The 15,494-nt window shown below is 39.1% G+C and overlaps 1 protein-coding gene across 3 annotated transcripts in view; it reads right to left on the reverse strand.

Annotated features, from left to right (window-relative positions):
• HSPA12A (heat shock protein family A (Hsp70) member 12A) overlaps window positions 1-15,494 on the reverse strand; it is a 51,120-nt gene that overhangs the window by 19,135 nt on the left and 16,491 nt on the right. For all 3 annotated transcript variants that reach the window (XM_021537274.3, XM_021537276.4, XM_077784714.2), the window contains exons 5-7: window positions 11,351-11,537; window positions 10,406-10,510; window positions 8,446-8,562 (exon numbers count right to left, since the gene is read on the reverse strand). In XM_021537274.3, the coding sequence (XP_021392949.2) occupies window positions 8,446-8,562; window positions 10,406-10,510; window positions 11,351-11,537 (409 nt within the window). The remainder of the gene's footprint in view (window positions 1-8,445; window positions 8,563-10,405; window positions 10,511-11,350; window positions 11,538-15,494) is intronic.

A 15,494-nucleotide genomic window follows, 5' to 3' on the forward strand; every position in this document is an offset into this window, starting at 1 on the left:
ATCCTGCAAAGATCTGACATCTACAATATGAGAGGCCCTTTTTGCTTCACAGAAACGAGAGCATTTTGCTTTCTCTTAACATTCACTACACATACATGCACATAGCTAACAGATATACATGAAAGCATACATTTTCACACAATTACTGATGGCTGAACTAAAATCAGGCTTGTGGCACAGGCTGTCCTTGTCCCAGTCTAATCAGGTGTCACTGATACTTTGCATTTCACAAGTGAGAACGTTGTGGATAATTATCACAGCTGCAGAATTCTTTCAGTGTCAGCTTCCTCATCTGTACAGCTCAGGGACAGGACAAAGATACTCATCTCTCTGTGAGAAAACTGCTGGAGAAAGCATAAAGGACATCTCAGGCTAAATTTTTTTTTTTAAAAAGTGACATAGTAGTAACTTCATTTTGCAGACAAGGGGAATACAAACTATGGAAGTTGAAAAAGCCACTAATGGAAGGGCACAGACTGGAAGCTAAGAGACCCCGTAATAGATTTCATTTACTCACTTTACACAAACAAAAGTAATGAAATAATATGAAAGGCATAAAAGGATGAAATTCAAAGTAAAAATCAGCCTTTAAACCTTCCTTAGGATTTTGGGTTTATCCTAAAGGGCATTTTTGGGGCCCCAGACATTTTCCCTTCTGCCATGAGGAAACAGATACTGTCACTACATATTTATACACTATTTCCCTGCTTTTAAAATACCAGGGTGTGGGCTTGGCAGTGCTTTCTGAATTCCCAGGGCTTGCCCATACCAGAAGCCTGTATAAAGGAACTTAACCTACAGAAAATTCACAAACTTCCCACAGTTTTCACCTGGGCTGAACCCACTGCTGCTATTACTTCAAACAGGGAACTCACAAGCTGTGAGCTCCTGTGAAGGGCTTTTTGGGTGAAATCCTCCCATCTGCAGCCAGTAGGAGAGATGGGAATAGGGTACCTCACACTGGCACCTGTACAGCTGGTTTGGTGACCATCACTAGACAACACAGAAATTCATTCTAGTTAATAGTTAAACCACTTCCCCTTTATAGCTGTGCATGGCCATGTGTGCTGAAGGACTAAGAGGTTTAGATTACCATTTTACATACAGTTAAAATTAGTTTTATGGTGGAAGAGACCCTTGTAAGCCAAGGAGCAATTGAACAGCTGCCTGCAGCTCTCTGAAGGGCAGGTCCAAAGCAGACACAATTCTTCTCAGTCTTGCCAGGAGATACAAGAAAGGACAAAAGCCACATACTGCAGCTTGTGGGGTCCAAACTGGGTACTAAAACCCCTTTTTTTACTAAGATGGTGGTGCAGCATGTGAACAGCTGCTCAGAAAGGCATCTCTGTCCTTGGAGAGCTTTAAAAAGTGATTCAACAAAGCCACTGCTGACCCAGTGTAGGCAAGAACCCTGCTTCAACTGGAAGGTCAGGCTAGATGATCTCCAACCAACACTCCCAATTAAAGCTTCCATGACCAAAATGCTGCAGGTATCCTACACTGAGAAAGGCCAGAACTGCAGGAAGGAATCCTTCCCAAAGGCTAAGCACCTCTCTTTGTCTTTGTGACTCTCGTGTCACATCCTTGTGTGTATCAGTGAGAGGGAGCCCATCGTGCCTGACAGGCTGGCAGCAGTACCAGACTCACTGCTCTGTTATTCAGGTTTCTGTATGGATTGGAATTAGAACTTTTGTTCAAGTGTCTTGGAATCAAAAGGAAACATTTGTCACAGCATATTTTTTTTTATTTTATTTTTAAAGCTAAAAATATATAGAGCATAACAGCCTCAAGCAGTCCTGTAATCCTAAACATCAGCCATAAGCCATATTAAAATTGATGCAACATATGGAAATCAATTAGTTCAATGCATCAGGGGTGCACAGGTTGAGTTTACAACACTAACACAATCTGCACTCAAAAAATATTATCTGCCTCAGTCCCAGAGAAGGAAATTCAGTTCTTAATTAATTCATTGGCTTTAGAGGTAAAAATGGCCTTTATGCTTAAAAACATGAGGATACAAATAGCAGACACGGACTTGAAACCCAGGTTTTGCATTCAGCTCTGCTGCAAGCTTCCCATATAACATTTTGTAAATCACTAAGAATGAATTTTGTGAAACTACCGACTAATGAAAAAGCATCAAGGTCTGAGTACCCAAATCAATACTAAGGTTTTCAGTGGAGCTGTTGCTGAAGTTTGTTGGAATGAGGGGTGCTCAGGCTCTGAATAATCACCCTGGCTGCCTCTGCATGCACATACCTGATCATGTTCCTTAGCAAGTCACTTTGGGTTAAAGCAGAATCCATTTGATATTTCAATAATCAAAGCAGCATCAATTTGATATTTGCTAACCTGTCAGTAAAGCTATTCCTGTGGTAAGAAATAACATGGAACATTTCTCCCTCTTAATGGCTGCCTAGAAACTATGGCATTATCTCACTGTGAAAAGCAAGGGAACAAATGGGGCACCTGGAACCATAATGAAGTGTGACTTTTATTTTCAGAACACTTAAAATAATGAATGTGTGGAGCTGCACTGGCTACAGCCAGAACTGCTGCATTTGTGTGGCCACTGATTAGATGAACCAGTTTGTTACAGACAGCTTGGCTGTCTGATTGAGATAAATGCCTTTGCTAAGCACAGCCAGACTGCCTCAATTTATTTTTCTTGTGTTGCTATTACCTAGCTAAGAATACAAATTGCTTTACCTAAGCATTTCTATACTTTGTATTTTATACATTACTTTTATTATCTTTTCTTTTATTTTCAAACTGAGCTTGGACTTTGTTGGAACTGCATAGCCTGTTTGATTCTATTAATAAAATTTATACTTACTGGGTCTTCTGGATTTTGTATTCCCATTTCCCCTTTTTAGTTTATAAAACCATTTTTTTTCTTTTAGGAAGAAAGACAGAAGATAAGGTAGGAAATAACTGAAATTATGACCACTGGCTACTAATCATGAAGCAGCACTTTTATTTACAATTCATGGAGAAGGTTCTAGAGTTTACCTGTGCCTATCTGACAAAAAGCTTTTATGAACTGCTCATAAGAAATATAATTTCTTGCTACACACAGGTGAGGCAAAAGATTTCTGCCTCATGAGAGAGAAAAGGATTTCTTGTATTTGTGAGACATGAAAGAATGCCAGGAATTGCAGCAGCCCTTACTTAGTAAATTAGATCCAGTGAATCACATTTTGGTCCCAGACACAATTTTCCACAGAGGGGAATCTCGGATAATTTTTTAGGTAAGGAATAACCACAAGAGACTGAAATCACCAACATTTTTCTTTGCAAACATTGCTTGTTTTCTTGCGCCCTCAAAAAGTTTCTCAGATATTGGGGCCACAAATAAATCCAAATTAGCCTTACTATAGCTGAGTTACATATTGCTGAACGATAACAAGTAGAAGTTAAGTTTTTTGATAAGCTGAAGATAAATGGAGTGGCATTTGGTCCATATTTCTCCAGGGTGATGTTGTGCAGCTCCTTCCCAAGGGACTCTTGTCACAGATCACATTTGGGCAGTAACTGAAAGCTTAGCTCCAAGTGGCATTACCAAGAATTTTTTGCTGCATTACATTATATCCCCCAAGGTGCAGGAGAACACTACTTGCAAGTTTGATGAGTAGCGTGCATTAGAAAAATTAAGCCATTAAATTCTCATAAGCTTTTCAATTTTTAATGTTATAAAACTCTAGAAATGCTTTTTGTACCCAGGGCATGCACCAGTTAGCACAACAGCAAAGCCTGACCCTTCCTATTCAAGTCTCTTCCTAATGTCTCAGGCTCTCTCCTTCCCTTTATTTAGAAACATCCTTATTGTGGGTCCTTATAGCTCAGGCTAATTTTATTAAAAGACACAAGTGGCCCTCACTGAGAAGGATCTGTACTGAGAAAAATACCTGCTTGCTATTTTCTGTAAGATGCATCTTGTTCTGTACCTCAGAATATTTTTCACTACAGTTCCAATTTCAGCTCATATTTCTTTTCTTTGTAACTGAATACTGGCATCTAAGATGTCTTTCAGAACAATCTGTTGACCTTTTCTATGAATTTATTACAATCAAAACCCATTAGTTTTAGACCCTGTCCACACTGAGTTACATTTGTGGGTTTCTAATGATTGTAGTTTACAGCCTTTCAAACCATCATTTTCTTTCTCGGCTGGTAAATGCCACCTAGCACAGCCTTTCCACCAGGCAGAATGAAAATTCTATTTTTTGGCTATTTCTGTTGCTTTCAGTCAATTTCTAAGAACTGAAAACTTTGTAACACACAGGCACAGATTGACTCTAACACAGAATGCTATGAAAACCTCTTGTTTTACTTGTTTAGCAAAAGAAAAATCTCCAAATGCTCCAATTTGTGCCACAAAAGTGGACAAACAGAAATGTACAGAACTGGATTGGCAGATGTCTCTGCCTTCATGTGAACCTGGCTGAGGAACTCAAATATATGTGCAGAGATCAATTAGTACCCATTTTCCTCTCTGTAATTTCACCCCTCAATTAGTTATTTTTTCCTAATTAAGCATAGCTATAATATGCAGATCCTCCCCAACATCACTCAATAAACAATTTAATCCTCACTATTTAAAAGCTCTTAATATCACAAAAGTGAAATCAGAGACTCAACAGACAGACCCCCCCACAAGCTACAAATAATCAGGATGGTTGATATTAACACACTTCTGCCTCATGAAGTACTGTTTCAGAAAAATAACCAGCTTCCCAGTGCTGTTTACACCTTCTTAGGCAGTTTATAGCAGAAGCCTGACACACTGTCACTACACAAATAAATTTTAGTTGCATGTGTTTTATGTACAGAACAGACTTATGAATAAGAGTATAAGACTTATGAATAATAGTAGCTTCACAAATTTCAATCTGGTTGAGCCTCCCAAGCCACCTTTTAAAAATCAAATATATTTCATGTCACATTTTTATTAGCAAAGAATTTCTTGCGCTGTCACATTATTCTTTTGTCAAGTTAGTTTATTTTTCTCTCAAGGTTTCTTCAGAGTAAAGCAGTATTGATCAATGTAATGTCATTAACCCCAGAACACAATGTGTTAAATAATTCTCATTGTGCACATTCCATGACAAAATTGATGTAAAAACAATAATAAACGCTCAGCACAGGAGCTGGTTAAAGTATCTGGAATTTTAGGCTCACATGCTTTAATCCTATAACCTAGACTGCCTCTATTTTTATGTGAGCTTACCATGCAAATTATTTTATTTGCTATTTGCAATTGCAAAATAAATCTACTTATGTACTTCAGAGTTCTAGAACTCAATTTCAAAACTCAAGAGTTCATATTAAATAGGAAAGAACCCTCACTGACTGATGTTTGAGAGCCCAGAGAATATTTTGGGCAAGCTTATGAAAATGCACCTTTCCCTTTCTTTCACCCTGCCCTGAATGCATTTGTTATGCCATGTTTTCCTTTCTTATCTTACAGCTTCTGCATTCACATATTCCTGCCACACTCCAAACTCTTCCTTAAGATTTTACTCCTATGAGGATGTTCAAGGAATTCCAGCCTGCAGATTCTGCTCTGCACTTCCTGTGCCCAAAGAATGTGAAGCAGAACTGGGACACGGAAACAAGAAAAGTTGATGCTATTTATGATGTCTTATATTTTACTAATGGGGAGAATGACAAATATGACTATAAACCCTGAAAGCATTCCTAAGGATGTAGTGAATTAGTGTGCAATGCACATTAATCCCAGCAGACATGGTTTAGAAAAGGAAACTTAAAGCTAAGGTGAGTCCTACAGAGACACTCTGCTCTCTCCAGTTCTGACCAGACCTCAACAAGTGTCCCAGAGCCCTAGACCCATCTCTGGACAGATGGGAACTAAACATGAGGCACAGGAAAAAGCATCTGTGAACTGCCATTCAGAAATAAAGTAATTTTGATTCAGCAAAATAATTTGTAAGGACATGCAACTCTCTACAACCTGCCAGACTGAGTCCCTCTGAAGGCCCCAGAGAGAATAAACAAATACCTGCTTCAAAGAGGTAGTAACTCAGCTATAAAAATTGTTAAGGATACAAAAAGCACAAAAGATTAATACAGATAGGGCAGGCAGAGTAACAGCAAGCAATGAGGAGTAGTTTACTCATGTGTAGGTTAATCACAGTCAAGTTTTTGTAGGCATGAAAAATCCAGCATTTTAAGAAGAGTTTCAGAAGAGGAAAAGAAGTAAGCAATACAGATGTTCATGCAGCTTATGTCTGAGATGAAACACACTGAGTCAAATGTGGGCTGATTCCCTGTCAAATGCAAGGCTACAAAACTCTTTAGTGGCAGTATTCTGAAGAGGTACAAACCAGGCCAGACCACAGCTGCTGAAGCCAAGGAAATGATGTTGCAATAACCAAGATGCAAAATCACTGACAGCTTGGATGAAAGCTCAGCAGGATGCAAAGACAGGAAAAGCTGTCATGCAGACAGAGTTGGCAGGATTTTGATAGGCTGGATGGAAGGACAGAGGAAGAGCTGTGAGCTGAAGGGAACAAGCAGGTTACTCATCCAGTGAGGAAGCAGCACAGCAGCTGGATGGGACAATGCAGGAGCCCTTGGACAGATGAGGAGTTCCAGGTTAGCAATGTTTTGTTTAAGGCAAAGCAGAGATGAGGGGACATCAGAGGTGCACTGAGATCGTAGGTTGGTCAAAAGCTGATGAATGTAGAGCACAGAAGCAGATTTCCAACACTTCTTATTTTATTAATTCTATTAGCTTTGCCTAGACAACTACTTAACCATTGCAGAAAGGCTGAGCTTTACACTGAACCAGTGGCTGAAGCTGTTTCAGTACTTCAGCTCTCTTGGAGCTACCTCATTTGACACAGATTGCTCAGCAGATTTCCACAGCTCATTAATATTTTCTGCAAGTTAACTCTCAGCTCAGACTGGTGGCTGTACTTCAGTGTCTCCTGTTACAAGGTTTCTACCACTGCCTTTTCACACTTTTTTCTCTACATGATGCCCCTCATTTTCAAGATGCTTCCATCTTCCAGTAGCTAACAACAAGAGCTGCAATTTCTGATCCATCCACGAGGAACATTTGGATGCAGCAATAGGAATCTGAAAAGACTGAATGGCAATTCAGAATTCTGGTTTCTGCATTTGTTTCTTCATCCCCTCTGCTTGGAAAAAAATCAGCCATGTATCAAGTTAACATCAATTATTTCCCTAAACTCGAGTTTTCCTGCAGTGGATCACACACCCCAAGTTAAAAAGCCTGTTGTCAGCCCTTACTGTTTGTCAAGCTTGCCCATAGAAGTACACAACCACAGACACCACAGACACAGACACTAATTAACAACATTCCATTGCGCCACAAATGAGAAATGCCAGGAGATCGACCTGCACCCTGCCCTGCTCCTTACACAGCTCCCACTTCACGAGCACACATGCACACAGACAGCAGGCAGACAACAATATACAGAGAAAATGAATGGGTCTCTAGTGTTTCAGATTTACCTACAACCGTGTCCTTCCATCAGAACTTTAAGAGTGTTTTGCTTCTGGCACTAGCATTAGCAATCCCATAATACAGACTGTTAAGAAAAACGTTGCTCAACATTAGAGATAGTTAGAAACAGAGAAAAATCTGGGTGCTTCCCAGGAGCACTCTGCAAATTAGAAGATATTTTACAAACTGTGCATTGCATAGCTGCTGCCAATGGGTTATGCAAGTCTCTGACCAAAAACTTAAAAAAACACCCAAACTAAAAGTGAATATCCTGATGAAAAGAAGAATGTGTACATCTCATGTATTAGAGACACAAACTGAATTTGAAATAAAGGACATGCATATGGAAAGTGCAAATATCTGAGGGGCGGTTGGGGGGAAAGAATTAAATGCAGATAAAACGCTTACTGGTGAAAATAACATTTGAAATTAATTTTATATCCAGACTATCCGGTTCACAGTCCTTTCACTCCTACTGTGGGAAAATGGGAACTGGAAAAAAAAAAGTCCCACCAAGGAGGCTCTTTCTTTCCCTCCTTTTTCCTTTTTTTTTTTTTTTTTTTTTTTCAGACTTTAAAAGTCTGTGATGTAAGAAAGTAACAAAACAAAACTTTGTCCAGTATTTTAAACTCAACTTCCCCGAGGGTCTCAAAACTGCATCTGTTCCATGTGCAGCAAATTCAGCAGGAATACATTATCCAAGATGACTAAAATATCAGAGTCTGCAGTGAGGGACACCAATATATAAAAGTAAATAGTAAGAAAAAGGTATTTAAGAGGTGAAGACATACAACCTACAGCTACTGCTTGGTAGAGTTAATTCTTCTTTCAATGTTTCTAGATTGTATTTATATAGTTTATACTAAATTGCCCCAAATACATTTTATCATTTAGCTTATAAACTAGGGCTTTAAAGGGACATTTCTACATTCAGCCTGTAATATTACCTTGTAGGCAGCTTGTCTCATAAACTGCTTTGCAGGCTGCTTCCAAATAGCAGGCACTGTAATGACCCATCTTACTTCAGTGTTTTCAAAGTCTGAGCCTCCTTGGTCACTGAGCTCCTAAAAAAGGAAAAATAAATAAAAAGGAAAATAGAGGTGAATGTAAAATGATGGGTGTCTACAGGAAAAACATTTTTTTCTGCTGCTCTGATAACAGTAACCCTCTTTTCAATTTTTTCTTGTTACATCCATGCTACAAATCAGAATTACTTCCAACCTGCTAAGAATGCTTTACTGCGCCAAAAGGTGGGGTTAAGGTTGAAGCTTTCTCAAGGAGGCCTATAGAAAAGTTTACTGCTCAAAATAAAGTAGAAAAAGTTGGCTTTTGCAAAAGCAGCAATTTACAGAATATTACAGCATGTTTATGTACATCCTTAGCCATGGTGTAGGATTTGCTGTTAGCTTGAAGAATTCACACTCACATCTTGATTAATACACAGAAAACTATTTGGAGTATCACTGGTGAACATTTATGTTTTACAATCTGGATTTTTCAATGACTTCCTTATACACAACTTACCTTTAAATCAAACTTTTATAATGCAGTTAACAAGGGGAAGTTACAGTTAACCCCTTTAAAAAAATGACTGATTGGTCCTTCAAAACTTTGGTTTAAGCAAACATTCAAGGCTAGTTTAATATTTTTATTGTACTTTTTTTCCTCCCCTTAAAAAAGAGGAAAGTCTGTACTGCATTTGAAAATTAGGTGATATACTGACATGTTTTGGGCAAGGTTCCAAGTAAAATGTCATTACCATATGTCCTATCTAAATCTCCATCCAAACAGAGAAAGGTTCAGAAAGGTGGACAACAGACCTTTATAATGTAAAAAAAAAAAAAAAGTTACTGCATATGCTGAGCCAAGGTGTTGTGTTTGTTTAGCTATGCTGCAGTTCAAAAATCCATGCTGGAAAAGGAGCACCTTTATACTGCACAGGGCACCACAGACAGACACAGTACAGTGCAAAGTAACAGCTCACTTACATGGCATGTCTAATTAGCTCCAGGATTCACTCACAAATGCCAGGGATTTAGTTATTAACATCAGGAAAAGGATGTAGCCCTGAGCAGGCAGCACAGCAAATATATGGGATTTTATCCAAGGTTCATATTTGCTAAGAATGTCCCCAGTTTACACACAGGTCCAAGTCTGTGACTCCACAACCAAACCAAAAAAGTAGTTAAAAATGTCTCTGACAAAATGAGGCATTTGAGCTGTAGTGGCAGGATTGTTTCTCTGCAGCCATAAGGAATAGACTGGGATCTCAGAGAAAATAAATTAAACCCATTCAAAAAAGTAGGTTAGCTTTTAACCACAAGGCTATTTTAAACAACACTTGCTTGGATGAATACTCTGATTTCACCCAGGAATTCTCTGCTCACACTGACATTATAGTGGCACATTGGTAGCCAATGTTTACTTAACTCACAATTGACTATTTACACGAGATTTAAAATCTCAAAGCTGCTTACTAGGGACACATATTCCACTGGAAAGCAAGAAAAACAATCTTGTGATCCAAAAACAGTGCAAGAAATGAGCAGTGCAGCATTTCAAATCAGAAATGGAAAATAATAAGCTTTTAAATTTTCTTGTCAAATGTACCTTTTTTATCTTCCCCATTAAAAATAGAGTAGAAAATACCTAAGCCACTAAAAAGCTATTCAGAACCCTGCATCACAGGGATGTTATTAGTGAATCAAGCTTGACCTGTGCAAAGAGAAATTACTTCAGGCTATTGTGAGATCTCCAGAGTCCACAGCCTGCCCAGTTTCTCCACCTGCCTTGATTTGTTTACATCAAATACAACTTAGGTCAAAGCTTGGCAAGGCTAAAAATATTAAGCTCATATTTTTACTAGTTATAAATACAGAAAATCTTGATAAGGAAGCATTACCCCACCTTTAATGCCTGTTCCTTAAAGAATTGCAGAGCATAAGCAAATATCTCAAGTGCTTTGACTTTTTTGCCATTTGCAGCTGTCAGGTCTGTCTCCATGGTAAGATTCTACATGAAAGAAAACAACTGGAAGTTATTAAAAGAAAAAGGCAAACATCAAATTAATTCCCACTGCTTGAGGACAGCGAACTCTTCATTATTCACCTGATTAGGAAAAAGTGACAAAACTATTCTGAAGAGGATTTAACTCATCACTTGAATTTCCTGGAGCATGACACTTTGCTGCTTATTTTAGACTTTGTTTTTCAACACTTATCATGCCTACAGATAACTGCAGGCAGAGAAAGAAATATGGACGAAATATTACACAACTGCAATAGATACATCTGTAAATAACTGCAATAAAATTGCATATGCAAGATACTTAATCCAAGTTAAAAGTACAGATTTTTGGTTTCCCACAAACAGATTAAATCAGAAAACACCTCAAAACAGAAAGTACTGGCCAATTCCCAAGGCTCTAAGATGGATTAAAGACAAAAACACAGTCAGGAGGAATAATGTCAAATTAACAGCCTTACTGCCACTTGCAGTTCTAATAACAAATTCTGGGTGAATTTGCTTGGCTGATCTAGAGCTCAGTCTGGCTCTTGTATCCCATTTCTGCTGACCAGATTTATTGAACAAACTAACCTCATGCAGTCTCCCCTGACAGGACATGAAGATCTAAGCAAAGCAGACACTGAACCTTTAAGATCTACAAGGAAAGCTGGCAAGATACAGTCGCCAAATGCAGTGAGAAACTAAAGGAATCATAATGCTAACTGAAGAGTTTAATTTACTCAGTTTACTCTCTAAACACAGAGATGCTTCACTTCTACTTGACAAAAATTGAGTAGTGTTCAAGGGAAAACAATTTGAATAGCAAACAGTTTGGGTGTTACTTACACCAGTGGTATGCAGCTTCATCTTAAACTTTTCAAAATACAGCCAGTGCTTTGATTCAGTGGGATCCAAGTCATGGTAGAAGTCTCTTGCTGCATAGCCAAAGCTATGGAACTTTCTCTCTGGTGTTAGCAGGATGGTGGTTGGGGTCTTCTGGCTGGAAACACCCGGATCTCCACCTTCCCATCGCCTGGCCAAAAAGTGAAACAGCTCCAGTAAGTGATGCTCCAGGTTAGAGCAGCAGGAAAAAACAAGTGTATCATGAGAAAAAGCCATGCAGTGGCAAATTGCACAGATTGCTCTTCCCTTCAAAGACAGTAATTTCAAACCTTATAATATCAAAATCAAGCGGTTTTATTCCCACCTAAGAAAAAAGGAGTGCATTTTTCATTTCAGGTAATTCAACACATTTTTGTGGTTATGTATAATTCTTAAGCATATAAGATAAGGTAAAAACACAGGTTCCCAGAACTAAGCCATACACAATTAAGGAAACAGTTTTGTACTTAAAATTTCTACCTAAGCCAACACATGTAATAAACATTGTAGAGAAAAAAAAAATCAGTAATTATCCAAGAACACTACTAATAAAACTCCAAATATGGCCTTTCCAATTGTGATTCAGACTTCAAGAATGATTAATTGCAATGGATATTTCTCCCATTTTAAATTCCCTTAAACAGGGACCTGCTTAAGTCATTTAACTTCACCAGGGGAAGGTTGATTATATCCCCATTTCTCTCCCAGAATATTCCCTGAAACAAGACAAGCCAGTTCAACCAACATCTGATCATGTGCTTCATTTCCTAGACATCTAAAACTCTGAAGGCATCCATGCCTGCAGATACTGAGCTCTCTGCACTGCACTTCATACTCATGTGAAGTTGATGGATTTTATGTTTCAAACACCCAAAATGCTGTACAAGTTTTAAACTATCAAAAATGAAGCAGGATCTTGAGGATCTCCAAGGATCTTAAAGGCAACAAAATATTTCTGTCACTACTGGTGAATAAAACTATCCTGTCTCATGAAAATTGTGAAGGTATCTTTGGGGATACCCATACTAAGACAAAAGTAAACTCAAAGCCACTTTCACAGAACGGATAAGGAAATAAATAAGGAAATAAATAAGAACATTGAATATGGGAACACCCCGCAGCAGGAACTGAAGGGAGGTATTGCAGGACAAAAAGGTCAGACAGTAGAAAGTTGTAGAATCAGCTGTGAGCATTGCTTCTCCATCACAAAAAAAAAAGGCAGAATGAAAGAAACTCACATTACTGTTCCTCCCCCCAGCATATACAAGTACTTTCTGATGAGAAGCAAACATTTACCAGAAAATAATTTCTTAAAAAGGCATCAGTGGAAAATCTGTTTATGCTCTCAGCCATAATCATAACGCAGCTCAAACAGGAGCCAAGATCACACAGGCAACCACATTCATTATTAAACTACATGTCAATTGCTTTTTCTAAAGATAGCAAAACGTACTTTCAGAACATCCTCTTGCCAAAGCCCTCGTTCTGAAGTATAAAAAGTCTGCCTTGCTCTGTGGTAGCTGTTTATGTGACATAGGAAGAGTATGTAGAAAAAATAATTTCCATTTCACCCTCAGAAACAGTTGAATCCATTGAAAATTACTTGACTTCCAGACCAAGGCAGAAAACTGACATGGCAAACTGCAATTTAAGGGGTTGGTAATTGGCAAAGTAACAAGGAATGGGATCTTCTGAAGGGCTGGGACCATTCAGCTGGATCAAACAGAGTAGTTTTATCTCTCTTTTTAGCTCAGGTAGCAGAAAATAACATGTCTGAACTTCTTTCAGTGCAGAGGACAATTCCACTGCCCTGAAAGCAGAAACAGCATGATGAGGAGTGGAATGATTTCCACATTCATCCACTCAAAAAAACTTCCCCAAGTCCACTTAGCTGAGCCCCCGAGCCACGACCAGCTGGCACGGGCTCTGCTCCAGGTCATTTCTCCTAACCTGCTGCTAGAAATGCACTTGGTCAACTCCAAAATCTTTGAGTAGGTGTTACAGCAAACATATGGTTCCAATGTGAAGAAGCTGGGATCTCACAGCTCGTGAACAGAAAACACTGCTATTCCAGCAGATTGTTAAATCCCACTCACCCGCTGCAAGCAGAGGAGACAGACTGATCCCGTTTTTGCTTGGAATCATGAATGATTCATTCTGAGCCACTGGTGGGAAATGCCATAAATAGGCTGTGGCTAATAACAATGCTTCTTTGTTTTTCATTATGGCCAAGCACATTTTCTCTTTCCGGAATAAGCACGCTTAAGGTGCAGCTTAAATGAAGACAAATTTACGTTCAATGCCACGGGATGAAATTTTCAAAGCCACCTGGAGAAGTGGATGTTTGCTTCCTGATGAGTTTCTGATGGAAACTGGACACGGGAATTGCTCAGCACATTCCACAGCCCTCAGCTTGTGTTACTGCTCAGTCACAGAAAGGACAGCAAGGAAAGGCAAGGGGGAACATGACTTTACCACCTGCAATCAGAGATTTAGAAATACTCCCCTGTGATGCTTTTCTAGAGAGAAGCAGATGCAAAAGCATGAGCATGGTTAACTCCTGGCTGCAACACTCCTGCCAGGTGGAGCCCTGGCCTCACTCCAGTTGCAGAAGGAGTTTAGTCAGTAGGACTAGGACTGCAACACTTTCGTTTGCAGTTCCCTTTCATGGTACCAAAAAAGGCAAAATCATGGTAAAAATTAGGAAAAATAAAAATAAAAAGGAAATGGCTATCAAAAACATTAATCTGTACAAGCCTGAATTGCTCTAAATATATGTGGGGGATATTTTTGCAGTGCAGAATCACACTTAAAAAAACTATTCAAAGAGAACCAAGGTAGATTTCTTCCAAATGCAGACATATGGCGGAGTATCTGAACACAAAACTAAACAATTTAGACCTGTTTATAGCCACAGAGCTAACTGTACACTAGAAGCGAAAATAGAGACAGAATCAGTGAGGAAAGCAGCATGAGGTCATACAAGTCTTAGAGAAATGCCTTTACTTGCACTTCAGTCTGGCTGAGAAAGACCAAAGAGGGACTTTTGCAGAGTGATGAGAATTTGAGCCAGAGCTGCAGCACCACAGTCAAGGAAATTAAACACTGGGGTCATCAAAATGCAGCTGAATGCCACCAGCAGTGTGCATGCAGAAAAAAGGCAGGTGTGTGCCTCCCAATAGTTACAGTCAAACAGGGAAGAGAGGGAAAGGGGAAAAACCTCAGTGCTGAAGCTGCACTGCAAAGAGACCACATTGTCCAAAGACAGACTGCCATTTGTTTCATAGCCACATGCATTTCTTCATTTATTCTTCTCCATTTGTGAAATACTCTCAATTCAGCTATCCAGCCAGTAGCCAAAACATCTGTAACTTCATGTAAGTGCATATATCAAGAGCAGTTTTTCAGAACCGTGTAATATCTCATGTATTTCCTCCAAATGAGATGTTATTAACTCGTTCTACAGCAGGAAGTTTTCCATGTGGCTCTGGCACTGCCCTGCTCACCGAAGTGCTGAGCTCATGGCCAGGCAGCTCAGATGCCTTTCCTCCAGTCTCAAGTTATGCTGCAAACAGCACTCACTGTAACACATTCACCTGCAAAAAGAACCTGAACCACAGCTGCCTGAAACAGAAGCTGGGGAAACTACCCAGACTTGTCAGTACCACCTAGAACTGATAAAACAGTAACCAGTGTTTTGAAGTCATTCACTGAACATTTACAAACCCACACCCAACTTCAAACATGCTGAGATGAGCGAGGCCACTCATACATTTAAAGATAAATATATGCTGAAAGAACTTTGTTCAGTCAATGCGTCAAACTCTTTTTTTTTTTTTTTTTTTTTTTTTTTAGCATTGGGCATGACAGCAAATAAACACAGTCAAAAATGTGACTTTGTTTACCTCCTAATTACACATCAAGAATCATGGCACTGCTGGCATTACACTCAAACCCGGTGCTAAAGCCCTGTGTGTTCACTCTTTTCCAAAGTAGGACCTTCTGAATAAACCCATCTTATCCTTTTAGAGAAAAGCAGCTTTGTTAAAAGGCAGTCAGAAATCTAAGTATCTGGAAAGAATCAACACTAAAGGAGGGAAGGTGGAAA

Source organism: Lonchura striata, chromosome 6, assembly GCF_050655825.1.
Source record: "Lonchura striata isolate lonStrDom1 chromosome 6, ASM5065582v1, whole genome shotgun sequence".
Classification (NCBI taxonomy): domain Eukaryota; kingdom Metazoa; phylum Chordata; class Aves; order Passeriformes; family Estrildidae; genus Lonchura; species Lonchura striata.